The sequence below is a fragment of the Aricia agestis genome, chromosome 12 (assembly GCF_905147365.1).
Source record: "Aricia agestis chromosome 12, ilAriAges1.1, whole genome shotgun sequence".
In the NCBI taxonomy this organism is placed as follows: domain Eukaryota; kingdom Metazoa; phylum Arthropoda; class Insecta; order Lepidoptera; family Lycaenidae; genus Aricia; species Aricia agestis.
In genome coordinates, this window is record NC_056417.1 from 3,343,787 (window position 1) to 3,371,525 (window position 27,739).

General features: G+C 35.6%; 1 protein-coding gene across 3 annotated transcripts; it reads right to left on the reverse strand.

Annotated features, from left to right (window-relative positions):
• Positions 1-368: 368 nt before the first annotated feature.
• LOC121732237 (hydroxysteroid dehydrogenase-like protein 2) lies at positions 369-20,565 on the reverse strand. 3 transcript variants are annotated; one of them, XR_006036336.1, is made up of 13 exons: positions 20,393-20,565; positions 20,152-20,315; positions 16,640-16,731; positions 15,966-16,087; positions 13,100-13,186; positions 10,410-10,528; positions 9,608-9,704; positions 8,953-9,047; positions 6,325-6,449; positions 3,704-3,809; positions 3,282-3,410; positions 797-1,353; positions 369-699 (listed from the first exon to the last, which is right to left on the reverse strand). XR_006036336.1 is itself a non-coding variant. In XM_042122055.1 (12 exons), exons 1-12 carry the CDS (start codon positions 20,413-20,415, stop codon positions 1,241-1,243), a joined length of 1,218 nt encoding a protein of 405 aa, XP_041977989.1. In that variant the 5' UTR covers positions 20,416-20,565; the 3' UTR covers positions 369-1,240. The 3 variants fall into 3 exon arrangements, 2 of the variants coding, with proteins under 2 accessions (XP_041977989.1, XP_041977988.1); XM_042122055.1 differs by lacking the exon at positions 6,325-6,449 and adding an exon at positions 4,730-4,800 and having other exon boundaries at positions 369-1,353; XM_042122054.1 differs by having other exon boundaries at positions 369-1,353.
• Between the last annotated feature and the right edge of the window lie 7,174 nt (positions 20,566-27,739).

Sequence of the window (27,739 nt, forward strand, 5' to 3'; positions counted from 1 at the left end):
CTAAATGTAGACTTGAATTAAATGAATTGAAACAGGACTGCAAAGTACAACACAATCTGTTTAATTTAATTTACTTGTCTAGACTTGGCTAGGGGTCCTGGTCCCATATTATGGTAGACCCAGCCCTGCTAGTCATGACTGCCAATTTTTGCTGATTTTGAAATTATTTTTCTACGCCCTTTGTATTTTAAAAAGTATTGTGTTTTTCTTAAGTTTGAAAACTGCTTCTAACTAAGAAAACAAAGTACTCAACTTACTACAAACTTAAATTACTCCTTTTTAATAAAGTTTGCTATTTTATTTAACATTACTAAAGTTTGGTGATGAATAAACAACTAATTCCTAAGATTTATATTAAAACACTGATGTACAATTATACATTTCTTTATTTTTATCATAATATTTTTGTATATCTGTGCATATACCTTATAAATACTGTATATTTTCAAATAATTACACCATTTTTTTATAATTCTGTATAAAAATACAATTTTTGCACCTTACAAGACAGTCTTTTAAGGAACCTATATTGCGCTACATTTCTTTTCTTACTTATGATACACATACACAAAAACCAGGCATTTCTGGTATAGTGTACGTACATAATTATTATTTCCAATTTTCGTAAAAGAATTATAAGAATGAGCATAGATTATTATTAAAGCATTTAGTTTACTGGTTACGTCAAACTATAAGAACCTATCATGGGCGACGGCAGGGGGGTGCCCAAAAAAAAAAGGAAGGAAACTAAAATCTGCACCCCTTGGAATTTTTTTTCTGCCGTCGCCCATAGAACCTTTATAAAAATATATTATACATGGCAAATAACTTTACAAAGTCCGCTTGACTCCACATGTCAGAAAAAGGGCATACCTCGAATAATTATTTGCTGCATAGATATTTCATATTAGTATGTGGACTTACTGTATCCAAAATGAAGGATAAAAACTACCAACAACATAAATCAATAACGTAAAACATTTGTGAGCACTCGACAAAGCATTGCAAACTTACATAAGACATAAGCTGCCTTGAGATTAAAAATATAAATCTTTAAAAAATGTACTTTCAACAATAAATTTGATAATAAAAACAATCTCACAACTCTATTTTACAACTCATTTACAAAATAGAATCTGTATATAAAATCTTTTTGCATTCATTGGTTCAGTCAAGTTCTAAATCTCTGTAACAGTAGTTGCTAGTGTTATTGTCACTTGTTCAACTAATATAATATAATTTAGGCCCTTTTCTTTAGGGATGCCATCATCTTCTCCAACTTCATAGCTTTCTGCAGGTCACCTTTGATCTTGAGTTTGCCCATCATGAATGCGGTTGCTGGTTTCAACTTACCTGTGGGGATGAAAATTGTACAGTCCTAGACTCACATAAGAACATAACTAAAGACGTAAGTGGATGAAGTGAGTACTAACAATTTGGAAATGATTTGAAATCAAAAGAACGTAGATTTTTTTAATGTTTTACAGTTATATTACCCAGATGATAAAGTAGGTAAATTACAATAAGTAATTGTTCTTATGTTAGTTATCCACTTCATCCACATACGTCTTTAGTTTGTGTGCATGTTGTATGATCTCTTTCAAGACTGTTGTATGACGAGTATCAAGTGAGCGGAAGCTTTAGAGCAATAGCGCACTCGCGGCGGCCATCGAGATAGATACCTTAGTATGAAACCGCCATAGACCACGCGCACATGGCTGCTGCGGCCTAGCCGCTATAGTTTGTGCGTTTTATGATGATATGCGTGACACATTATAATTGACAATAGTAGGGAAGTTACCTAACAAAAATTTATCGATAATTTAAAAATATCGGATCACTTCGTAAAGGAATGGGGATTGTCCATTTTTTTTAATTTTGCTCATTACAAAAACATTTCGAGGAATAAGGTCAGTGATCGTTTTTCTGCATATAAACGAAAAAAATACCCATTAGTTACTTATATTTTTGAACAAATATGTTTAACCTTTGTTTGACCTTCAATGGAGTTAAATTAGCAATAAATTCGACCAACATTACGTTTCGAACTTTTAGTAAGCTTCTCGTATCAGCTTTCACATAATGAGAACTTGCATTTGACGAACCAGCCATTATAAATAAGATTGAAAGGAAAAAAACATACTGCAGAGGTCAATTATTGACCGCCGATGATGACGTCAGAGCGAAACTTTAAAAATTTATTGAGAAAAAACTAGCCAATGAATTTCAAAATTATTTAATTTATATTCTTAAAATACCCTATTTTAACGAAAAAAAATATAAAAAATACATGTAATTTTTTTTTGGACAATGCCCATTGCAATCGAAATTATCGTTTTGGTACTGACATTTCGGTGGTGCCGGCGATTTAAGATGGCCGCCCTTTTTTATCGATTTGATTCAACAGAGTCAATCTCTATTGACATAAGTTCCGTTTCATGCATCTGACATTTTTCAAATGTTTTCGTAACAATAATTTTATACTCCTATTTCACAGTTAATATTTATAATTTTATATTAATAAGTTAGCATTTAGCAACATTTCATTTTTATTAATTTATAATTATTATAGGAAACATTTGTTTTTGTAGATGGAATATAATTTATTACATTTTGATTTTTTTTGTTTTCTTGTAAAAAACCCGTAGCAAGGAATATGAAAACTGTCACTCATATTATTTTATAACGCACAAACTATAGTGCGCTATTGGGCTTAGAGATATATTGGAATACCATACCATACCAGTCGCACAAATATGTACCTATAACTTTCAACGAGATAAAAAATTTCGGCAACATCTAGTACCTTCGAAGAAATTGATTCCTAGGCAGTTGACAGACCTACGTCGTTTGGTCGGCTTATGTCAATTCAATTATAGCTGTGATCGGTCGGATGGGTTTGACTTAACGCGACCAAATTACTAAGGTACGCTTATACGGGCAACTAAAATTATTCAATTCTAGTCAATTCTCGTCAACTATGACGTCACGACTACATCAAGCCATTTGCGGCAACAAGCAGCAATATTGCGCAATGTCCAAGTCCATCGGATATACGTCAATTCGTATCTGCGATACGAATATCTGAACTCTGGAGCGATTAGACGCAATATTGCCGAAATAATTGCCACAATTTATCTAAATTGCTCCATATTGCTTCACTAATTGCTCCAGAGTTCAGATCGGTGCATTCGTTTCGCCGAGCAATTATTGCTCGTGTAAGCGTATCTTTAGATGCGCCATCTGCCTAGGAATCAACTTCTCTGATAGCACAAAATTACCAGCAAACATATCAGCGAAGTTGTTGCTGTCCATTGTGAGTATGGCGTCGGCCGGGTGCTTGGGTTCGCCCTGGCCGCACATACCGTCGCCGTTTTTCAGGTCTAGGTGCCATACTCCCTCCTCCTTGCCTGGACAGTTAATTTAATTTTGATTTTATTTGAAAAAAAAATAAGAAATTGCTTTTTTCATTTAAAATATTTGATTTTCTAAGTTTTGCATTTGAGAAAGAGGGTTAGGTTAGTTTCTTTACACTTGTCACTGTATTTTCTATAAAAATCTTGCTTACCCAAAATATCCGTATAAGATCTAGTATCTACCATGAAATATGTAGGAGGCATATAAATTTATTCTAGGTAAGAACTTAAAATGGTTAAAAAATATGTTAAAGTAGGTCTTTTAGTTATTCAAAAATTATATTTACCTTTAACATTGAACTGGTAGATGGCTTGCGTTTTCTTGACTAGCTCCGGTGTGATGGTTTTGCCGATCAGCTCGAACAACGTGGGGATTTGCCCGGCTGATTCAGACTGTAATTACATAAAAAAGAGGATAAAATATATTACTCATCATTTCCTAAACCGTGCAGAAAAATCCCTACTGTATGTAAGCAAAGGGGTATGAAGATTTTGGCCAAACTACTGTCCGCTATTGTGTTTTATTCGCGTTCACGAATATTTTTTTCAAAAATGGATAGCTAACATCAATACAAACAAAAAATAATCTTGGACAAAACCACGTAAAGTGTCATATTTCGAAGATATGAGCTGACAAAGTTTTACCAATTTAGGTGGTTCGTTTCCCATACAAAAAAACAATCGACATTAATTAGCTAATTTCATACTATTGTCTATTACTACATAAATTTATATGCACATCTATTTATTTTGCAATACCATTCCCGCGAAATATATTTAAAATACTTTATTGGAACTTATTGCAACTTTGGCAGCTCAAATCTTCGAAATGTGACACTTTACGCGGTTTTGTCCAAGATTTTTTTTGTTTGTATTGATGTTAGCTATCCATTTTTGAAAAAAATATTCGTGAACGCGAGAAAACAGAATGGCGGACAGTAGGTCGGCCAGGCTTCATATAAAAATCTTCATACCCCTTTGTCAAACTTTAATGAAAAATTATTTACTGGAGGGTATTTGTTCTACAAAGTTTCGAAAAACTTGTATAAAACATGTAAGTTTTCTGACAATTTCATAGAAAGCATTAAAAACATATGCATTTAGTTTGTGGAGACCATCCAAAATCCAAATACCAAACAATATTAATTAGTATTTACAATAAGAACTGCTTGCACTGGGTTTAATTATATGTCATTGTAATCACTTGTCTTCCATAAGTACGAAGAACGAGAGAAGAAGAATATTTTATATTAAATCCATGATTAACTTTAAATCAGATTAGTGCAAGCCTAAATTTAGTCTCAACATCACACCTTTACTTCGGGTTTTTTACTTTCACCGGGAGCTTCCAAAAAGAAGTCTGGCAACAGATTTTGTATATTACCTGAAACAAAATAAATTTTTCACTTTACTTTACTGTACAGTGCGAATAAAATTATTATTTGAAAAATATTGAGAATTAAGTAAATAAAAATATCACTAAAACCTACTTCGGGAAAAGGTAGTGCCATGAAGAAAGAAAAAAAAAGATAATGTTAAATTACAATGTATATATACTAATATAATAAAGTGGAAGAGTTTGTTTGTTTGTTTGTTTGTTTGAACGCGCTAATCTCAGGAACTACTGATCCGATTTGAAAAATTATTTCAGTGTTAGTCCATTTATCGAGGAAAGTTATAGGCTATCACGCTAAAACTAATAAGAGCGAAGAAATAGAGGAAATGTAGGAAAAACGGGGGAAATTATTTGAAAGGGCTTATTTGAACGCGCTAATCTCAGAAACTACTGGTCCGATTTGAAAAATTATTTCAATGTTAGATAGCTCATTTATCGAGGAAGGCTATAGGCTATATTTTATCACGATAAGACTAATAGGAGCGAAGAAATAGAGGAAAATGTGGAAAAACGGAGGAAATTATTATGCAAAGCAATTTTTATTTTATTCGGCACACATGAAGAATAGACCACGTAAAAAGATATGTCCTTTCCTGTGTTCTATTCTTCATGGTTTCTTTTTTGCGGAAAAATGTACGGTTTCCGTGACATTCCTAAATAACGCGGGCGAAGCCACGCGGAATGTCTAGTATAATTATATAAAGTAAAATTATTTTGTAGTCGCTAATGACATGCTAATGATAATAACTTAAGAAGCAATGTAAAAAAAATACACAAATCTGTCTAACTCTGCCATTTATGTCCAGTGAAGGAAAATATGAGTGGTTTAATTCATTGCATTTAATATTTTTCTGCATTTTCCTGTATATATTAAAACATTTTGTGTAAATTACTAAAAATAAGCACTAATAATATATTAACTAAAATATGCGCAAAATGAACTATAGTTTTGCTAAATATAAACTCAATGTTTGCAACATTCACATACCGATAAAATTCCGAATGTCCCGAAGCTTGCTATTAAACTATCACAAAAGCGTGAAATGAAATGCGCTACGGGAAAACGGCAGCCCTTTGATACCGTACCTTTTAATCGTGTGCGAGTCTAGCCAAAACAACTTCTTCTACTTTTTGCATGGTGCTCAAAAATCGAAGCTACGTGTACCATCAAGGAAATTGATTCCTAGGCACTTGACGGACCTTCGGTATTTGGCCGGATTATGTCAACTAATGGCCGTTCCCAATATTTGATCTATCTTTGGTTTTGCCCTACTAGAGATAGGAATAGCTCACATTAGACATTAGAGACATATATTTTATGTCAATTCAATGTTAGCTGCGATCGGTTGTATGTCAAACCAGAGATATATTGAATATTGGGAACGGCCGTTAATGTAAGTCGTCATCCGTCGGCTGGGTTTGACGTAACGCGACCAAAATACGTAGGTCCACCATCTGCCTATGAATACACTTGATAGTACAATGGGAGTGTATGGGTCACGGTAACCGTACCTTTTGCTCGGACCTGAGCACGGCGGAGGTGTGGTAGCCGCGCGCGTGTTGTGTGGACACGTTTTTGGCGCCGCCTCGCGTAGCCTCGTCCAAGAACCCGTCCAGTAGGAGTTTGTCGGCTTTCTCTGTGACAATAACGTTATTGTCACATAAGACGTATATTACACGCTCAGTTTCTCTTCAGTTCAGTCCATCTCTATCTGGTAAATATTGACGCGAAACTTAACGTTCTAACCCACGGATTGATGGACTGATAATTTTTTTATTATGTACTTTTCGGTCAATCACAGATTGATGGATTGAACTGATGCCAGATTGACTGTGTAACCGTTGTCTAAGAGCAGCTAGGGAATACTATCGACCTCTTAACGATATAGTTTTACACTTACTATTGAAGAAGAGTCTTCTTTACAGAATATATAATACTAGCTGTTGCCCGCGACTTCGTCCACGTTAGCATAGTAGATCACGTCCCAAGTATTATTTATTGTACAAAAATATTCAAAGTATATATATATATATATATATATATATATATATATATATATATATATATATGATATATATATGATACTAGCTGTTGCCCGCGACTTCGTCCGCGTTAGTATAGTAGATCACGTCCCAAGTATTATTTATTGTACAAAAATATTCAATGTACAGCATTGACTTTCCTACGATTTTATTATATATATAGATGTTCCGCGCGGCTTGGTTTGCGTAATTTAGGAATTTCACGCAACTGTACATTTTTCCGCAAAAAAATAGCCTATGTCCCTTATCGTGCTCTATTCTTCATGTTTGGCAAATAGCATAAAAATTGCTCCAGTAGTTCTTAAGAATCTTAAGATAATAAGCAATTTCATAAAATTTCCCCCGTTTTTTCCACATTTTACTCTATTTCTTCGCTCCTATTAGTCATAGAATAATAAAATATAACTTATGGCCTTTTTCAATAAATGGGCTATCTAACACTTAAAGAATTTTTCAAATCGGACCAGTAGTTCCTGAAATTAGCGCGTTCAAATAAGCCCTTTCAAATAATTTCCCCCCGTTTTTTTCACATTTTCCTCTATTTCTTCGCTCCTCTTATACTTAGCGTGATAAAATATAGCCTATAGCCTTCCTCGATAAATGGACTATCCAACAGTAAAAGAATTTTTCAAATCGGACCAGTAGTTTCTGCGATTAGCGCGTTCAAAGAAACAAACAAACAAACAAACTCTACCCAATTATAATATTAGTATAGATGACCCTTTACAGCGTATGATTTAAATTAATATTTTTGAAGATATTACAATATTTGAAAAATGCGAGACGTAGCTTTTGTGTCGGTACCGACCAATGCGGGCCACGGGTTGTATAATGAATATGAGTTGAGTTTCAGAACGCGATATTAGGTCCTCCAACGCGCACGCGAATTTGAACTTTATGCAGCGGTAATAAATTACAAATTGACTCTCCATTTTATTTAGAAAACGTTTGTATGGGAAATAGAAAAATGCTGTTTTGAGGATTTTCCCGGCAATTATTCGAATTTTTCTCACCTTTTAAACCTTCCCTAGACCTCCACGAATAATTCAAGACCAAGATAAGATAAATCCGTTCAGCCGTTCTCGAGTTTTAGCGAGACTAACGAACAGCAATTGATTTTTATATATATAGATATATAGATAGATGTTCCGCGTGGCTTCGCTTGCGTAATTATTTAGGAATTTCATGCGACCGTACTTTTTTCCGCAGAAAAATAGCCTATGTCCCTTTTAACGTCGTCTATTCTTCATGTTTGCCAAATAACATAAAAATTGCTCCAGTAGTATAATTATATAATTTCCCCCGTTTTTTCTCTATTTCTTCGCTTTTAGTACTCTTAGCGTGATAAAATATAGCCTATAAGCTTCCTCAAACAAATAGGCTATCTAACACTGAAAGATTTTTTTTAATCGGACCAGTAGTTCCTGAGATTCGCGCGTTCAAATAATTTCCCCCCGTTTTTTCCACAATTCCCTCGCTTCTATTAGTCTTGGCGTGATAAAATATAGCCTATAGCCTTCCTCGATAAATGGGCTATCTAACACTGAAAGAATTTTTCAAATCGGACCAGTAGTTCCTGAGATTAGCGCGTTCAAACAAACAAACTAACAAACTCTGCAGAATTATAATATTAGTATAGATTTACAAAATATTAGCATGTCATTTGCGAAAGGCGACAATTAAAATAAATAATTGGTTTACATTACAAAATTGGACGCCTCTCCACGTGACACTGAGAGCATACTTGTTCTATGAATTTGCTTGCTTTCATTGTTATATGAAGAGATAAACGTGTTATATGAAGAGATAAACTTGTTATATGAAGAGATAATAAACTTGTTATATAAAGAGATAAACGTGTTATACAAAGAGACAAACTTGTTATATGAAGAGATAAACGTGTTATATGAAGAGATATACTTGTTATATGAAGAGATAAACATGTTATATGAAGAGATAAACATGTTAATATGAAGAGATAAACTTGTATTATGAAGAGATAAACGTGTTATATGAAGAGATAAACCTGTTATATGAAGAAATCTCGCATCTCAACACTTTCTTAACTATCAAGCACTTTTCAATGAGTATACTAACTGGGGTCACAGGCGTATGGCGTGAGGTCTTTGACCCCGGCGGCGGTGACCACGTCGTCGTCTATAGCGAAGTTGCCCGTGTAGCTCTTCGGGTCCCTGGAAATTGCATTTAGTTTTACTTTAAATGTAAGGCTAGGCAGTGTATGTGTGTGATGTACCATCTAGGAAATTGATTTCTAGACAGTTGACGGACCTACGTCATGTGGTCGGCTTATGTCAATTCAATGTTAGCTGTGGTCGGTCGGATGGGTTTGACTTAACGCGACCAAATTACTTAGGTCCGCCTAGAAATCAATTTCCTCATGCACACACTCAAATTAAATTTAATAAAATTTGCAAGCGGCTCCAGCGAAAAATATTGAAGTTAAATCCTACAATCTACATCATAAAATGAATACGTACATACTTATGCGAAATTACAAGTTTATTGTACAAAGTTGATCAATCAGTAAGTGAGAAATTGTTATTTAAAAGAAAAAAACAACAGATTTTTTCACTTCCACACAGTGATTAATTGTAGCAGCTAAGTTGTAAATAGTATGTTTAATGATTTTTAAAGAGGAAAATTATGTAAGTCTGTGACATTTTAGGGGGTAATCTCTGGAGTTACTGAACCGATTTTGAAAATGTTTTGACGTCAGGTTACTGTTACTCACTTGCACAGCATGACGTACGCGGCGTCGGACACGATGTCGGGCTTGCGGCTCGTCGACGTGTCGCCCGTCAACATCTCGATCGCCGCCGTCGCGATCGCTGAAACGTTAGAAAAAAAACGTTAATAGGAACTGATTTACGGCCATTCCCAATATTTGATCTATCTCTGGTTTTGCCCTACTAGAGATAGTAATAGCTCACAATTGACATAAAATATATGTCTCTAATTTCTTATGTGAGCTATTCCTATCTCTAGTAGGGCCAAACCAGAGATAGATCAAATATTGGGAACCGCCGTAAATCGAGCCCTGAAACAGCCCGGGGTATGTGTCAAACTCTAGAACGAACTGTCACCACAGAACAGCAGTATTATGACGTGGGAGAGCCATGCTTCGGCACTAATGGGCCGGCTCGACCGGAGAAACACCACGGGCTCACAGAAAACCGGCGTGAAACAGCGTTTGCGCTGTGTTTCGCCGAGTGAGTGAGTTTACCGGAGGCCCAATCCCTACCCTTTTCCCTTCCCTACCCTCCCCTATTCCCTCTTATAAGACCGGCAACGCACCTGCAGCTGCAGCAGCAGTGACCCATTTGCTCGTTTGCCCCCTTATTTCATAAAAAAAACTGTTACGACCTGCAATCCTTCAAGAAGAGAGCGTATTCCCTTTTAAAAGGCCGGCAACGCTCCTGCACCTATAATGGGCGGCGATAGTTGCTTTCCATCAGGTGACCCGTTTGCTCGTTTGTCCCTTATTAAAAAATATAAAAAAAACGTTTGGACCACCTCCTAGGGTAAGGTCATACCAGTCCTGGGCCAGAGCGCGTTGACGCCGATGTTGAGCGGCTTGAACTCCTCGCTCATGCCGAGCACGCACATGGACATGCCGTATTTCGCCATCGTGTACGCCACGTGCACCGAGAACCTACAACATCACATCAACAAGACGTTAGTTAGTCCAGACCAGTCCAAAAATATAGTAAACTAGCTGTTGCCCGCGACTTCGTCCGCGTGGACTTCAGTTTATAGCGCGCGATGTCAACAAAATTGGTGTCAAAAGCTTTTATAAAAACCCTGGTACCCCATAAATCAATGCAGTGTGCACACAATAAGTAGGTACTTAATTTTTTATATTAAACTTTATATTTTATGCCAAATTTTAAAGCTTATTTAGCCCCCCAATTACACAACTTTACCCATAAACTATTTATCATTGATAGGTTTAGCCCCAATTTCACCAACGTCTGTTAGTGTTAACAGCTTGTTAAAATGTCCTGTCTACTCTAATTCGAGCATTAACTTTAACAGTCGTTGGTGAAATTTGGTCTTAAGGTTACGTCACTGTGTGCACAGATAAAGTACTGAGTTATTTAATACCGTAGAATGGTTATAACAATCGAAAAAAATCGAGACTTAAATGTAAGATGATACCACCTCTTATAGAAAGACTTTTGAGCAAGCGTCAGCGCGATGTAGAAGACGCACGGCGCCATCTATTATGAATTTTTTTAACAAATTTACGACCATTACAACCCTTTTTTCCAGTAAAAAAGTAGCCTATGTCCTTTCTCAGGCTTTAGACTATCTGTATACAAAATTTCATTACAATCGGTTCCGTAGTTTTGGCGTTTGTATTTTGGTATTTTGATTAATTAAGGGCCGCGCTACACCGGAATGGCAGCGGCGAGGCGAGCACTTTCAGCGCTGCCATTCCGGTATAGCGCGCTGCGCGGCCCTAAGAGGGGTACCACTTACCAGGGTTTTAAAAAGTTTTTAAATTTGACACAAATTTTGTTGACACCGCGCGCTATAAACTAAAGTCCACGCGGACGAAGTATAATATATAATAAGTAATATATAATAAAGTAGGTATGATTAGTTCTGTTACAATAATGAAGTAAAAAATAAAACGCCATCTGTTTTCATATATTAGAATTAAAATGTTGATTGCATTGATATATTTTCTGGATGGAATATAGGCCAACACGGTACACTCGAACTCCTTAGGCCGCCTCCCCATATAGGAGAACACGTTGGCCAACGCGTTCGCAGACGCGTTGGCAGTGCGCTTGTAACGGCGTTTGTGAGTAATCCACACATAGGAAGGTCGCTCAGTATGCTTTGGATCGCGCCAATGTGCGGACGGATTCAAAATGGATGTCGCTAACAGCTGTAGCTATATATTTATTCACAGCATATAATTACTTTGTAAATGTGGACAAGAAAAAGTTTTTAAAAAAGGGTATTCTCGAAATAAATAAATAAAAGGCGAGAAAACGTAACAAACAAAGAAATAAACTCACTTTTACATAATATTTTATAATATTAAAATAATGTAAGTAATTATTTTATTACCTACTTATTATTTATTAAATTATTACATATAAAAATTATTACATATTATTATAATTATCATAACTATAACTCCGGGCGAACTGATCGCGCGGCCTATGTGTGGATGAAGCACGAAGCTTGCGACAAATGTCCTTTGATCTTTGCCGACATTTCCGACCCGCGCGGCAAGCTCGCAGACGCGTCGGCCAACGTCTAAATACCTACGGCCAACGCGCGAACGCCTGTTCTACACATTGGGCCAACGCGTCTGCAGACGCGTTGGCCAACGCGTTCGCCTATGTCGAGTGCCGGCATTGGAAATGCAGTAGGAGTTCTATAAGATAAGATAGATTGATTATTATTATACCAAGTGATAATATTATTAAACATAATATTCTAACGTATTAAAAACTATAAACAAAAACATAATAACTAATAAGTATGATTAGTTCTATGTTACAATGAAGTAAAAAATAAAACGCCATCTCTTGAATCGTATTAGAACTAAAATGTTCATTGCATCGATATATTTCTGGATTTTTTATAATATTATACATAAAATATATTTAAGATTTTTGAAATATTATTTTAATACACATCCAAGACCCAGGAACATTGAAAACTTTTTGTTCCGCCTGCGGGACTCGAACCCAGGACCCCCGGGATGAGCGCGCCACGCGCAATGCGAATTCATTTTCATCGATATTTTCATGGAAATAAGATATTTTCCCACATCAAAATGTAGCCTATGTCCTTTCTCAGACTCTAGAATAACTGTGTACAAAATTTCATTGCAATCGGTTCAGTAGTTTTGGCGTGAAAGCGAGACAGACAGACAGACAGAGATACTTTCGCATTTATAATATTAGTATACAGGGTGTAACAAAAATAAGTGATAATACTTTAGGGTGGGTACGTGTTCCTTGTAGAGAGCTCACTGTGAAAGTAGCAGCGCTGAAAAACCAAAATTTTTTTTCACTTTTGTATGGGGAAACTCGTGACGCTCGGGCCCTTGCCCATACAAAAGTGAAAAATATTTTTCGTCTTTCAGCGCTGCTACTTTCACAATGAACTCTCTACAAGGAACACGTACCCACCCTAAAGTATTATCACTTATTTTTGTTACACCCTGTAGATATGGTGTTTTCAATTGAGCACTTACCAATAGGGGTTCATATTGAGCGGAGGAGACAGGTTCAGTATGTGCGCATGGTTGCTGTTCTTCAGGTGTGGCAGACAGAGCTTAGACCTAAAATAAATTTTAACACTTTAATATTTTTCTGGACTTATACGAGGGCTGCTATTTATGTATCCGGAATTAAAAAAAGAAACAAACATATATCATTTAATATGGTTTTATTGCTTTTCAAAATATTCGCCGCGATGATCGACACACTTTTGCATACGCTGGAACCAATTTTCATAGCACTTTTTCCATTCTGATTGAGGTATCTCCAAAACGTGCATTTTGAACGCATCAACAGCCTCTTCGCGGCTCGAAAAACGTTGACCACGTAATTTGTTCTTCGCGTATGGAAATAAAAAGAAATCGTTAGGTGCCAAATCAGGGCTGTACGGCGGATGACCAGTCAATTCGATCTTTTGACCCTCCAAAAACTGAGTTGTTTCAGCTGAGGTGTGACAGCTAGCATTGTCGTGATGTAATATGATTCTGCGTTGTCGGTTGTCCTTTCTTATTTCTTCAAAGACTTCTGGTAAACAAATGGTCGTATACCATTCAGAATTAACCGTTTTACGATTCTCTAATGGCACTGTAGCCACATGTCCATTAATTCCAAAAAAACAGGCGACCATTTGCTTCAAAGTACTTTTTGCACGAGTAACTTTTGTTGGTTTCGGCTCATCTTGGAACACCCACACCGTTGACTGTTGTTTAGTTTCGGGGTCATATGCATAGATCCAAGATTCATCACCTGTGTAGATATTATAAACGGCTTTTGACGTACCACGGTTGTATTTTTTTATCATTTTTTTGCACCAATCGACACGAGCCCGTTTTTGATCGATTGTCAAGTTGTGCGGAATCCAACGCGAACATATTTTTTTTACAGCCAAATGTTCGTGTAATATCTTATTTATGCTCGTCATACTTATGCCTAAGGACGCCTCTATCTCGCAATATGTAACATGACGATCACGCATTATTAGTTCCCGCACAGCATCTATATTTTGTGGTTGTTTTTGGGCGACCTTCTTTATTTTCATCCGTGAGCATAGACCGCCCACGATTAAACTCACTGTACCAGTGATAAACAGTGGTTTTTGATGGTGCTTCATCTCCAAAAGTTGCGGTGAGTTGAATAAAGCACTGTTGTTGATTTAGCCCACGCCGAAAATCACAGTAAATCATTGCACGAAAATGTTCACGCGTTAAATCCATGGCAAATGAAGACACGCAATTTTCAAAATGACGCCACAATGGAAAAATAATTGACAGTCACATGAAACAAAATGTATTCTTCAACCAAAGAGTTCTATTTTCAAATGTTGTCATTACTTTTTAAATATTGTTCTTGTAAGTGGCCAGTTCCGGATACATAAATAGCAGCCCTCGTATTATGCAACTTTTTGAACACAAAGAGCAATAGCTTATAGTGTACATACAATGAAAAAATTGTCAAGTGAAAAACTGTACAATGATAAACCTAAATTCGCCGACCCACCCTCAAAAGTGGAACCATGCTTCTGCTTGGTAACTATAAGGCGCTTTGCACACGAAGGGGCGGGGCGGGCCGGTCAGTTTCGCTGCGAACGATAGCACAAAGGGAATCCTATATTGCACACGATGGGCAAAAAGACGGCGTGTCCGCGGCTGCCCGCCGTGGATCACACAAACCAGTTTACATGCAATAACGCAGACGGCGTGTGCTTTGTGTACGCGGCGCGGGCAACCGCAGACATCGACGGGCGTACGCGGCGAAGTTGACCGGCCCGCCCCGCCCCGTCGTCTACAAAGCGCCTTATAATAGAAAATGACATAAAATATTTTGTTTTTTTGTATTGTAGTATCTTAATTATCTATTTTACAATCATGATAAAATATAATTAAGTAGATTTTTATACTATTAGTAGTACTATTGTCTATTACTTGTATAAGAGTAATAACAATTATAATTTTTAATTAATAGGGGATAGTAAAATTATAATTTTAATCATTAAAATAAGTTAAATGATATTAATTTAAATTTACATGGAAATTGTAATTTTTTAACTTAAAAATATACATAAAGCCATACAACGTCTTGTCTTTTCAAAGTTGTTTAAAAATTATAGGTCTACCAGAATCTGATGACAATTTTTGACAGCAGATTTTCAGAAAATATCCTTGATCATTGGATAAATTTTTATATTTGCATGTTAACCCATCAAGCCCCATAAGCTCACCAGTGAGCGAGACACAATAGAATAACAATAGATAGCCGCTATAAGAACAAAAAGGATCAAAATGTTTTATTCCAATTACCCCGGTATTGTTAGAGTCAATTTATTTTCTCACTTTTTGCCATCAGATTCTGGTAGACCTATAGATTATCAACTTGCCTTGTCTCCAAGAACTATACACCCTGAATGCGAATAAGCACCTAAGAGGACATTCTCTAAAATTATGCCAAAATCCCAGCAAGAAGTTACCTAGAAGGCACTTTTTATCTAACCGAGTGGAAGTGGAACACTCTTAGGAAGTCTGGAACAGACTTCCTAAAAGTGTTGTAATGGCAACCTCTGTGAACTGCTTTAAAAACAAACTGGACCAATTGGGAGATGGAATCTTCAAACGATTTGACACACACAAATCAGCTTATTGGCTGCTAGTGTGGCACAATATAATAATAACTTGTTTATCGACTGACTTTAGAGCGTCCGTGCCTTAGTGGGTAACCCAGATGTTCTTGGGCAACAATACGGTCATTTAAAATCTCGTACTGTCATTTGAAGAATGGTTTCTTCCCTGTGAAAATACAGTATAAATCGTCTACAATGGATGCAGAGGCCTCGTTTATCAGACTTACGCTAAGAAAGTGCCTCTTGTGTTGATGTTATGCATGAGGTCGTATCTCTTCATGTCCGTCTGAGCGGTGCCAGTCAGTGAGATCGCTGAAGCATTGTTCACGAGAATGTCGATCCCGTTGAACTGAAACATAGCATCTATATTTAACATCAGTGATATTGAAGTAATTTAGTGTACTTAATAATAATCGGCCAAGTGCGAGTGGGACTACGGACATACCGGTATAGGGTGAAAGTAGACTAAAAATTGTGTTTTTTGAATGGGGGAGCCCCCCTTAAGTAGTTAATTTAATTTAATTATTAATTATTATAGTACACTTAATATAATTAAGGATTTTGTGAAAATTTCAAGTACCTGACTGTTACCATTATTGATTATATTTATGAGCAAAATAGGCCAAAAAATCATGTTTCTTGTATGGAAGCCCCCCTTAAAACTTTATTTTATTTTTAGTATTTGTTGTTACAGCGGCAAGAGATATGACACAATCTGTGAAAATTTCAGAAGTCTAGCTATAGCGGTTCTTGAGATACAGCCTGATGACATACAGACGGACAGAAGGACAGATGGACAGCCAGACAACCAATTTTATGTTCATATCACAGAACCACAGTTTTATGAATCTTCTTTAAATTTAATTTTAAACATTTTTATAAATAATAAATAATGTAATACCTTTTTAACAGCCTCATCAATAGCAGTTTGTATCTGCTTCTCATCTCTCACATCAACTATACATGGCAATGCTTTGCCTCCTAAGGCTTCCACTGAAAAACAAAATCATTAATGTAGGTACTGGAATAATGTTATTTTGGGCAAAACATATTCTATAATGGCATCATATATATAATATCACTCAAAGGTGACTGACTGACTGATTGGCATAGTGATCTATCAACACACAGCCCAAACCACTGGACGGATCGGGCTGAAATGGGGATTGTCCATTTTTTTTTTAATTTTGCTCATTACGAAAACATTTCGAGGAATAAGGTACCCATTAGTTACTTATATTTTTGAACAAATATGTTTAACCTTTGTTTGACCTTCAATGGCGTTAAATTAGCAATAAATTCGACCAACATTACGTTTCGAACTTTTGGTAAGCTTCTCGTATCAGCTTTCACATAATGAGAACCAAAGAGAATATAATCACTACGTTTATGAGAACTTGTATTTGACGAACCAGCCATTATAAATAAGATTGAAAATGTCAATTGCGGCCGATGATGACGTCAGAGCGAAACTTTAAAAATTTATTGAGAAAAAACTAGCCAACGAATTTCAAAATTATTTAATTTATATTCTTAAAATACCCTATTTTAACGAAAAAAAAAAAGTACATGTGATTTTTTTGGACAATGCCCATTTGGCATGCAGGTAGATGTTATGACGTAGGCATCTGCTAAGAAAGGATTTTGATCAATTCCAACCCAAAGGGGTTCAAATAGGGGATGAAAGTTTGTATATAAAAATACTTCTTAATAAAATAATTCAATAATAATATTATAATATATTTTAACATGCAAATTTTAGACTAAAAATACATATTTAATGGCAAAAGAACGAAAGATCCAAGAGATGGAGGAGGTATTTGTTGAGCCCTTTGTTACAAAAATACTTGTAACAAAGGGCTAAGTAATAATTACAATTAGCACCTCCTTCGTGGGTATCACAGACACAAAAGATTTTCAATTGCTGCAATTGCAGCCGGCTGCCACTTGGGAATTGATGGTTTAATATTTATAGTAGCTTTGCTCGGTATAGCAAATACTCATTGACTTCGTGTTACTTAACGACGTCACCTGCTGGAATAGCTTTAGCTGTTGTTGTGTCGTTAAAACAATTAGTTGCTCACAAAATAGTATTATTATTCGCCAATCTACGAATAATAAAAACTAAGGAAGAGTAACTCCGTCAAAAAAAGTGCACCAAAAGGCTACAAAATGTGACCCGAATACATGCATATGTGTTCGGTACACATTTTTCGTGTATATATATTCGAGTGACATTCAACCAGGTTGACATGACAATTTTGTCAAACTCATTTTACAATTTGTTTACATAGGTTTGTTTACTTACTTTTTACAATATTTTTGTTGTTAAAATGCCTAAATGACCTGTGAAATGGTGTAGAAGTCATACAGATACGACTTTTAATACAGGAATAACCTTTCATCTGTAAGTGAATTGTTTAAAATTATGCTTAATTTCTTGTATTTTTGTCAACCCGAAAAAGATGGTTTATTTAAGTTGGATGCTAGGGTATTTGCGTAAAATTAAGCTGGTCTCTTTGTATAATTTGTCTTATTAAATTTACATGTTATTCTAAAAGTGCAATAATCAAAAAATAATATAATTACCACGGACGTAAAAATTATGTCCGTGATAATTACAAAATTTTTACAAAGTCGCCATGGACAATGTTATGCAAGATATAACAATTTAATCATAAACGAATTTTTAGGGTCTGGCTGACATTATACTAAATGCGTTACAAGATGATATGGGTATCCTCATATTTCTTGCTATGGATTTTTTTACAACAAAACAAAAAAAACATAATGTAATAATTAATTACATTCAATCAACAAAAACAAATAAGTTCCTTTAATATTGTAAATGAACAAAAATAAAAAACTGATAAATGTTATTAGTACCAAATTTACATCAGTTTTTAATTTCAATTCTGTAATAATTTAGCACATAGATTTTCGTAATCTGAAAACGTCTTCTCTAGGTGCTTGGACAGTTTTAGATTCGCCCGAGTCGTACAAGGTTTGTTCATAATTATTAATAATAATAATAATAATAATACTCCCCACACCGGTTTCGGTGACGGTGGCCGGTTTCATTGAAACCAGTCCAGGTACGCAGGAGTAATTTTATAGTGCCCAAGTGTGTGCGCAGTACACAAGAGCACTCTCTATTCCTTTACTCTCATAACCCAGTGGGACGGAAGACCGACACGACTGGCGAGAGATCAGGCGCAGGACTGACTTTTTACATGCCCATCCGACGCATGGATCATCATACTTGTCAGACAATCAGGTGATCAGCCTGCATCGTCCTAACCAAACTTGGAAATAACATGTTTCCAACGCGGGATTCGAACCCACGACCTCAGGAGTCGAGAGCGACGCTCTAACCACTAGACCACGGAGGCGTTATAATAGCAGCGCTGAAAGAGGAAAAATTTTTTTAACTTTTGTATGGGCAAGGGCCCGAGCGTCACGAGTTTCCCCATACAAAAGTGAAAAAAAATTTTGGTCTTTCAGCGCTGCTACTTTCACAGTGAACTCTCTATAAGAAACACGTACACACCCTAAAGTATTATCACTTATTTTTGTTACACCCTGTATTATTATTACCAATGTCTTAAAGATCAGAGGAAAATGCTTGATTTTAAAATAATAATTATATGCTCGTTTCTTCGTGTGCTTGGTGTATACTGCATAATACTATCCGCTTTTGACAATTATTGTTTCATAACTATGACAATGACAATAATCGCGCAGGCTGTCGTCCGGCACGCAATATTATGATACGTTACCTGGGATACGATCTTGGCGAAAATCTGAATTTACATATTTAAGTGTTCGAAAAGGAGCCAAATTTAAAACGGTTGAAGTATGGGAGTTACGTTTCCTTAGTTTTTATTATTCGTAGTCGCCAATAGATGTCAGAAAGAGTCATATTTTTCAGTTTATCGATTATCGATAAAACACGAATAAAAAGACATTTTCTAAAAATGATTCCTATCCTGGCTAGATCAATTTATCGCCCCCAAAACCCCTATATACTAAATTTCATAAAAATAGTTGGAGCCGATCCCGAGATTCCAATTATATATTATATGTATATACAAGAATTGCTCATTTAAAGATATAAGATTAGCAATAAAATTAAATGTGTTGCTTATTACTGTTTATTTATTAAATTATACATTTATGTTAATTAAGTTTGTTATTTATTACCTACTAAGTATTTTTCTCATATATATTAAAGATTTTATTGTTTTCTTGTAGAAAGTTATAAATGAGATCAAAGGTCACATACAAATATAGTACATGAGTTCAAAGTCCTAGCTTATTTTTATTGACTTAGATAAGCAACAAAAAGTGTTTTAGCGTTATAATTACGTATTTATGTACACGTTATCATATAATAAAGTACAGGAGCCTTACCTTCTTCGGCTGTTGTGTAAATAGTGCCTGGCAGTTTAGGATGTGGCTCCCCTGTTTTCGCAGCAATAACGACGTTAGCACCATCCTTAGCCGCTTTCAGAGCAATCGCCTTGCCGATGCCACGGGAAGCACCTGTTATAAACAGGGTTCGCCCTGCTAACTTCCTACAAAATTATTATTGTAATCAGAAAAAGTGGAGCAGCGAAAACATGTAGCTTAATATTATGTATTTTCAACTTACCCGGTGTTTGCTACTAAACTCATTGTTATAATAAAATATATTTATTTGCAAACACGTTACGTATTTTTGTATTACAATTAACAATACCCAAGACCTGTGGACGCTGAATATTTAAATATTTTTGGGTCCTAAGAGTTCTAAACAAAAAATGCAATTGCAACCTCTGCCAGCCAGTGCCGTCTGCAATGAATTTTGACATTGACATTGACGATAAACAGCACGACTCAATAATGTCAGTCTGACACTTACAGTTTACCCTTTTTTTAGGCGCAGCGCAGACGACAGACTATCTGTGACGCACTTTTTAAGTATCTGATACACGGTCGGCAACGGCGGTCGTCAAAAGTAAAAAAATAGTATGCGCGTTACCAGCCGGCAGCCACACTGTTGTCAACGTGTTGTCGACCAAAGTTTTCATACATTTTGCGTGGTCGTCAACGGCCGTTGACGACCGTGTATCTGAATTCTGATACTTTATGCTACTGATACACGGTTGACAACGGCGGTTGACAACTTAAGTTTCCAACCCACATACATTAAGTATTATAGTATAGATGTAGTCTTAGCCAACCGTGTTGTTCCAACCGTGTAGATCATTGTGGTACTATATACTGGAGAGAGCCTTATATAGGTGTATAAGCGTCAAAAGCGTGTAATGTTATATCCTACTTACTAGGACGTAACAAAGGAGTCGGTCTGCATATTTCATGTAATAAAAGTGTTAATAAAGGTTTTTAGTGAATATTTAATGCTACATATTATTGAGTTTTGTGGTTCCGCTAAATAATAAACCATAAGAATGGCCAAAGAATGTCTCAAACACGTGGATTTAACATTAAATACGTAAGTTTTGAACAACATTTTTTGGGCTTTTCAATCGGTATTTTTGTAATCAAAAAAGATAATTTATAAGTTTATGAATCCCTTATTCATGCTATTTAAGGCATTAGTCCTAAAAATGTCACGTCAATCAATAATTTGGCTATAAAAATTGCATAGCTTTTTACGTGTGTTTACGGATTCTCATCACTTGAACTATAATAATTAATCGATATCATGAACTAATTGAATTTCTTTCCTGTATCATAATGTGCTTTGAAATAATCAACAAATAGAAATATTAAAGAAAATAAACGCACACTACTTGTATGAAAATAAGCACAAAATGGCCACGCGATGACGGGCTAGGACTACATCTAAATCATATTATAATTTATAATACTTTATCTATGGTGTAGATAGTTGTTTTAAGCCGGCACCAGACATGGGCTTCAAAGTTTGAGCAAACTTTGCACAAATAGGAAAATGCCAGCAATTAATTTGCACAAATAGGCAAATATCAGTGCCACACTTGGCGAATTTGCGTATTTGATCACATGTCTGGCGCCCGCCTTATGCCAAATTTGGTTTGACCTTTAAACGCCCTTGGTAGCGATGTCTGCGTTGGCCTTTCAAATCAATCTAAGAAAAAAGGGATGACACTACGATGTTGCCACTTTTTAATTTCTTCACTTTCTTGACGGATTATACGCGCAAGGCCCGTTTTTGCTGTTGACCGCCGTTGGCAACCGTGTATCAGATACTTGTTGTTTTGACCTTTTTTTTATTTGCACGGGTATAAAATATAATAGTAGGTATTTGGAACGTGCACGTCAGTAGTGACATATTTCAAACGAAGTTTTAGGGGCATGTGTCAAAAAATAAACAACAAGAGTTTGTTTATTATTTGTAAATATTATAGCAAATAGGATACACTTAGAACAATAATTAACCTGTAAATATGTAATTTTGTTTTGTAACCGTACACGTCTTGTTACTTCACCAGACCTTCGCTACATAGAGCAAAGTCCTTTAAGCCACTCTGACATTGGCAACTCACCGAGGCGGCCATTTTTAAAAGAAGAAGAAGAAGAACAATAATTAATGGTATTTGGGTTAGGTTATGGTTATGGTTTTGAAAGTATAAAACACTCAATAAGTTTCAAGGCCCAATCTATGCTAAAAGGAAATAAATTGGTGTAAGCAGGACATGTAAGGGATGTAAAAGAGCTAAAAACGAATTGCAATGTTATTTAATACGTGCCAATATAATTCGTTGAACATCGGTGACTTTAGCACCCTATAAAACAAGTTCAAACGTAAGTAATGAACCAACCAAAAACGTAACTAAGCATTTAGATAAAAAGTCTAAACATTTTTAATCATTCTTACAGATAGATAATAATGATCGGTTGTTGCTGGAGTAAAATGCAGCTGCGTTTATAACCAGAGCGGCAAGTGCAAACATATTGCTGCTTTAATCAGTATCAAAAATACAAGCAATAGGTAAGTACTTGAAAAAAATAAATGTTATGTTTTTAAAAATCTTGTTTTTATTTATTTTTTACAATATTAATACTCTGGGAGAAAATCGGAGTCTATAAATTTACTAAAACACTGATACTTTGGATTTAAATAAAATAGGTAAGTATTCTATGAAACTATCACTGCAAGTTTTGTCATCAGGTTTTTGAGAACATAGTGGTCCATCATTCATCAACACTAAAACGATAGTTAGGTACTCAATTAATATCTTTATAAAATGCTACTTAAATAAAATTGACTTGACTGATAATGCAATTTTAGGTTATATCAAATCACATACTTTTTCATTTTTACAGCAGCTATCTGATGTAATTTCCTAGTGGATTTAGGAAAAACATTAAATTTGTATACTGACTACCTATTTTTGCTGTTATTTTTGCTGTTATTTTTGCAGTCTACGATACAAAAACCATAAAGACCAATTTCTAAAAATTTCAAAACAAGATTGACAAAGTTTGACTACTAACTGAGCCCCTTTGGTTGCATATTTTTGCCACGGCAAGCACGGCAATCGCTTTCTTTGTCCCCTCCACCCACTTCGAATGCTCCGAATAGCCCAAAGCCATGTCATCATTTTGAAATCGCTACCAGATATAGCTGAATCTTCAGTCTGCCAGAATATTTGAAACTTTTGTAACTGGCACCGACTTCAAAATTATGAAGATTGAGTACAGAAATAGTTGAGTTTTAGCCGAATTCGGAAAAAGGCACTATTAGATAAGAAAAATTATTTAATGCTTTTTAGTTCATATTCTAAGGATTTTATTATTGTTTTTACCTTGGAAGTGGGTTTTAATTTTTTGTTAAAAATAATAATTTCACTCCTTTTAGTTACCTAGTAAACTATCGCGTACTATACGTAGAATAATGCACCTGTATATTATTCTACGTATCTTATCACAAGCTCACCCGTGAGCGAGACATAATAGAATAACAATAGATTTCCAAGAATCCACTTTTGAAGGATTAATAGGAGTATAATCAGTAAAACAGTTGCGAAGGCGTTACCATACGCCTTCGCAACTGTTTTACTGATTATACTAACATTGTGACACGAGAATTTTAAATATAGTGTGTCAAGAAAGTGAAGAAATTAAAAAGTAGCAACATCATAGTGCCATCCCTTTCAAATCAATCTAAGAAAAAAGGGATGTCACTATGATGCTGCCACTATTTAATTTCTTTACTTTCTTGACGCACTATAATATTTATGAAGATAAGAAGATGTACTAATTTATTATATTAAATATTAATATTATAAGGCCTATTAAATGGGCAGTTCTACGAATAATAAAAACTAGGGTAGTTGTAAATTATTGCAGTTTTGGTAAGTTAAAAAATAATGAAATGGATCATTGAAAATATTATTGAACAGTAAAATAATTAAATGAGCGGTAAAAATTAATGAATGAGCGGTTACGTGTGGGCAGTAACGAATCGGAATTTGTCAGTAAGAAATCTCATCCTAAGCTGTTCTTTAAACAATGAGGTGGTAAAATATAATAAAATTGGTCAAGTGCGAGTCGAACTCGCCCATGGAGGGTCCCGTACCGTTATAAAGCGAAAGTAAGACGGTCGCCGGCTGCTGCCGCAGCTCGCTGCGCTCGCTCGGCTCCCTCTGTGTTGTGGTCTAAGTTTTAACCTAACCTAACCTACTCTTGGACTTTCTGGATTGTATTTGTTTTTGTTTTGGCGGGGGCTGCGCCCCCCGAACCCCCTTTCAGGGGGACTGCGCCCCCACGTCTCCCGCGACGGTATCCGTGGTTAAGTAGGCCTTCTGTTAACGGCCGTTTCGAAAATTCTATCTATGGTTAAAGACAGATAGCTATCCTCGACCCATGACAAGCATCTATCTGTCTTTTGAAGCTATCCCAATATTACAGATAGGTGTTTGCTATTTTCAGTTGACAGTAGATAAGCCGCCTATCCGAACCCTCCCTACGTTCCGTAGTAAGTACGCGGTGGCACAAGCAGTTCCAGTGAAGTCAAAATATTTAAATAACTGCTCAAAAAATTAGTTCCCATATTATAATAAACGTAATTATCCTAAAACGTATATAAACTACTTAATAGAACCAAAGTTCTGATAAAATTTTAATATTCTAATTCACCCTCCACAGAATACACATTTGTACAAGCTACTCTAATTTAACGATATTATAAATAGTTTATTTTAAACACATTAACTTATAAGTAGGGAATTATATCGTAAAAGAAACACAAGCACGAAAATATTTTGTTCGTAATTTATTTATTTGACAACTACTTTGCTACATATCCACCCATTATCCACCAATAGGAGGGTGAATTTGTGTGCGAATTCGGACATCTACCGGTCCCTAGCACTTGTATGACTCGAGCGATCTTTACACGAAATATTTCGAGTGTGAAGTTTTGAGGATACACAAACTATTAGCAACAAATTATATCGTGCAGGAAACCGGTCTCGAACGCTACAACTCCCAAGCGGCCACATGTGGTGTAAGAATTCGGGTATCGTTCTTATTCATGTTTTGTATAAGGTGAGCTGGACATTTTGCTACTCGCGTTGAGTAAAGGATTTATAATTTGTATAGTACAAATTTTGCTTTACGTATCGATATGTATAGTCGGGGCAATTTAATAGGCCACATTTGACAGTTCAACAAAATTGAGCCTGGTAGCCTTGTAACGACGCTATAAAAAAATAAATATTTTGTCATTGTTATTACTGCACAATTTATTCACTTTTTCTAATAACGATTACATATTTATTATAAACATAATCAATACGAGTTCTTTTACTATTTATTTTCACTGATAAACAATTTTTAACATAAAAAACAAATTATGATTTAAAGAACTGAACGTCGGTACAATGTTACGTCAGCTGACCTTTTTTCTTTTTAAACTCTAGGGATGTTACTCTAAAAATCGAAAGCGAATAAGTAGAATCAGATGCAGTAGTTAGTTGTAACGATATATCCCCATTCTAGTAAATTATGTACTTGTCTTATTTTGCTCCTTGAATTTACAAAAGAAAAAGTAATAATAGGACAGGAATTCGTTTTTGGTTTTATAAATAACATATAAAATTTTAATATTTTATTTCAAGTCCATATCGATTTATTAGTTTTGGTCGATGTTTTTAAGCAGCTTACCTCACTCTGGAGATTATTCTGACAGATGTCAAATGTGGCCTATTAAATTGCCCCGACTGTAGTTCGTGAATGACATCGACTTTTCGTTTCGTCGTTCATCGTTTAGTACTACTCCTAAGTATTTGACAGCCGTGACTTCGGGAATTAATTTTCCATGATAGGTTGCATTTTCTTACGTTTTAGTCCGTTAAATAATATAGCGTGACTTTTGTCGGGGTTAAGTGCAATTCTCCATTAGCGAACCATTTACCGAGTTCGGTTATATGGCCAAATAGCTTTCGCGTCCAAAAAACTCCAAGAAGCAGTTTCTTGGAGTTTTTTGGACGCGAAAGCTATTTGGCGATGAGCAAAGAAAAGGGCCGTGTCGTCCGCGAATAGCGATTTTTGTACTCGAGGGTGGGTGGGCAAATCGGACGTGTAGAGATTGTAGAGGGTCGGGGAGAGAACCGAGCCCTGCGGTACTCCAGCCTCTAGATCTCTAAGTGAAGACAGAATGCCTTCGATTCGAACGAAATTTACGGTTTTTGAGGTAGTTACTTATTATTATTACAAGACTATCGGGAATGCCGAGTTTAAAAAGTTTATGAATTAGCCCATTGTGCCAAATTTTGTCGAATGCTTTTGTGACATCAAAGAAAACAGCGCAAGTCGGTTTCCTATTGTTCTTTTGTTCTAACATGTACTCCGTTAGGCGGTGTACCTGAGCGGGACAGCTGTGGAATTCGCGGAATGCGAATTGTTCATCAGGTAAGAGTTTTTTTATTAACTATGACATCTTTTAGGCGTCGTAGTATAACTCTTTCGTAAATTTTACCGAGGCAATTAATTAAACCAATTATTGGTCTGTGACTACTTGCCTCCGTCCGGAATTTACCCGGTTTGTGGATACTTATTATTATAGGTAGCTACTTTCCAAATATCTGGGAATGAACATTCTAGTAAAAGGGCGTTAAAGATGTTTACGAGTAATTCAATTATAGTGGAAGGTAGTAATTTAAGGGTTTTATTTGAGATACCGTCCAGCTGCCGTATCTTTGACAAAACCTGGGTTAATCCACGCAGATCAGCGGGGCTAAAATGGTCGCTTTGGAGAATCATGTTATGAATTATAATATGATTCATTTTCTTTAAATCGCAAAATGCAAGTCTGCTTGCAATTCATGTCTAGTAATTCGTACTAATTTGGCATCTGTCAGTTTGACAGTTTTGACAATTCATTTGCTGAATTGATTGAGAGGAATTGCTAAATGTGACCGTTTTAGCCCCGCAGTAAACAGTTGTAAAGTGAATTGTTCTGTTTAGGTATCACTACCACTTTTACTTCTGAATGGTTTAACCTGTAATATTTGTCTCTGAACTGGATAAGAAAATATGTCAAAAACGAACGTCAAATTTGACTAACGGAATTGGTTTTTTTTTTTTAGGAATTGAAATGGCTTAGCCACAATGACTAACGGAAAAATTGTAAATCAAGATGAAAATATAGTTTAAAAACATTTTGATATTTTTTATTATAAAATATACTATTTTCTAATATATAACGTGGTCAATGTAGGAATAGTTACTTTTGCACCGATTTATTGTATTTATAGGTAATTATTATAAATGTGTAAATGGTTTTATTTATATTTTTTTGGTATTTTAAAAGCCCTTTATCAAAACACTGAGAAAATAATACTCCTTCATGTTTATATTATCACAAGCATGGCGGTCTAGAGGAGAAAGAATCCTCTCACATTGGAACTAAACTCTAAAGTCTAAACGCTTCTTTATAATAGAAAAACGTCATTTTTGACATATTGTGTTTGACAGTTCTCCTTTATCAGCAGCGCTCCCGTCAATG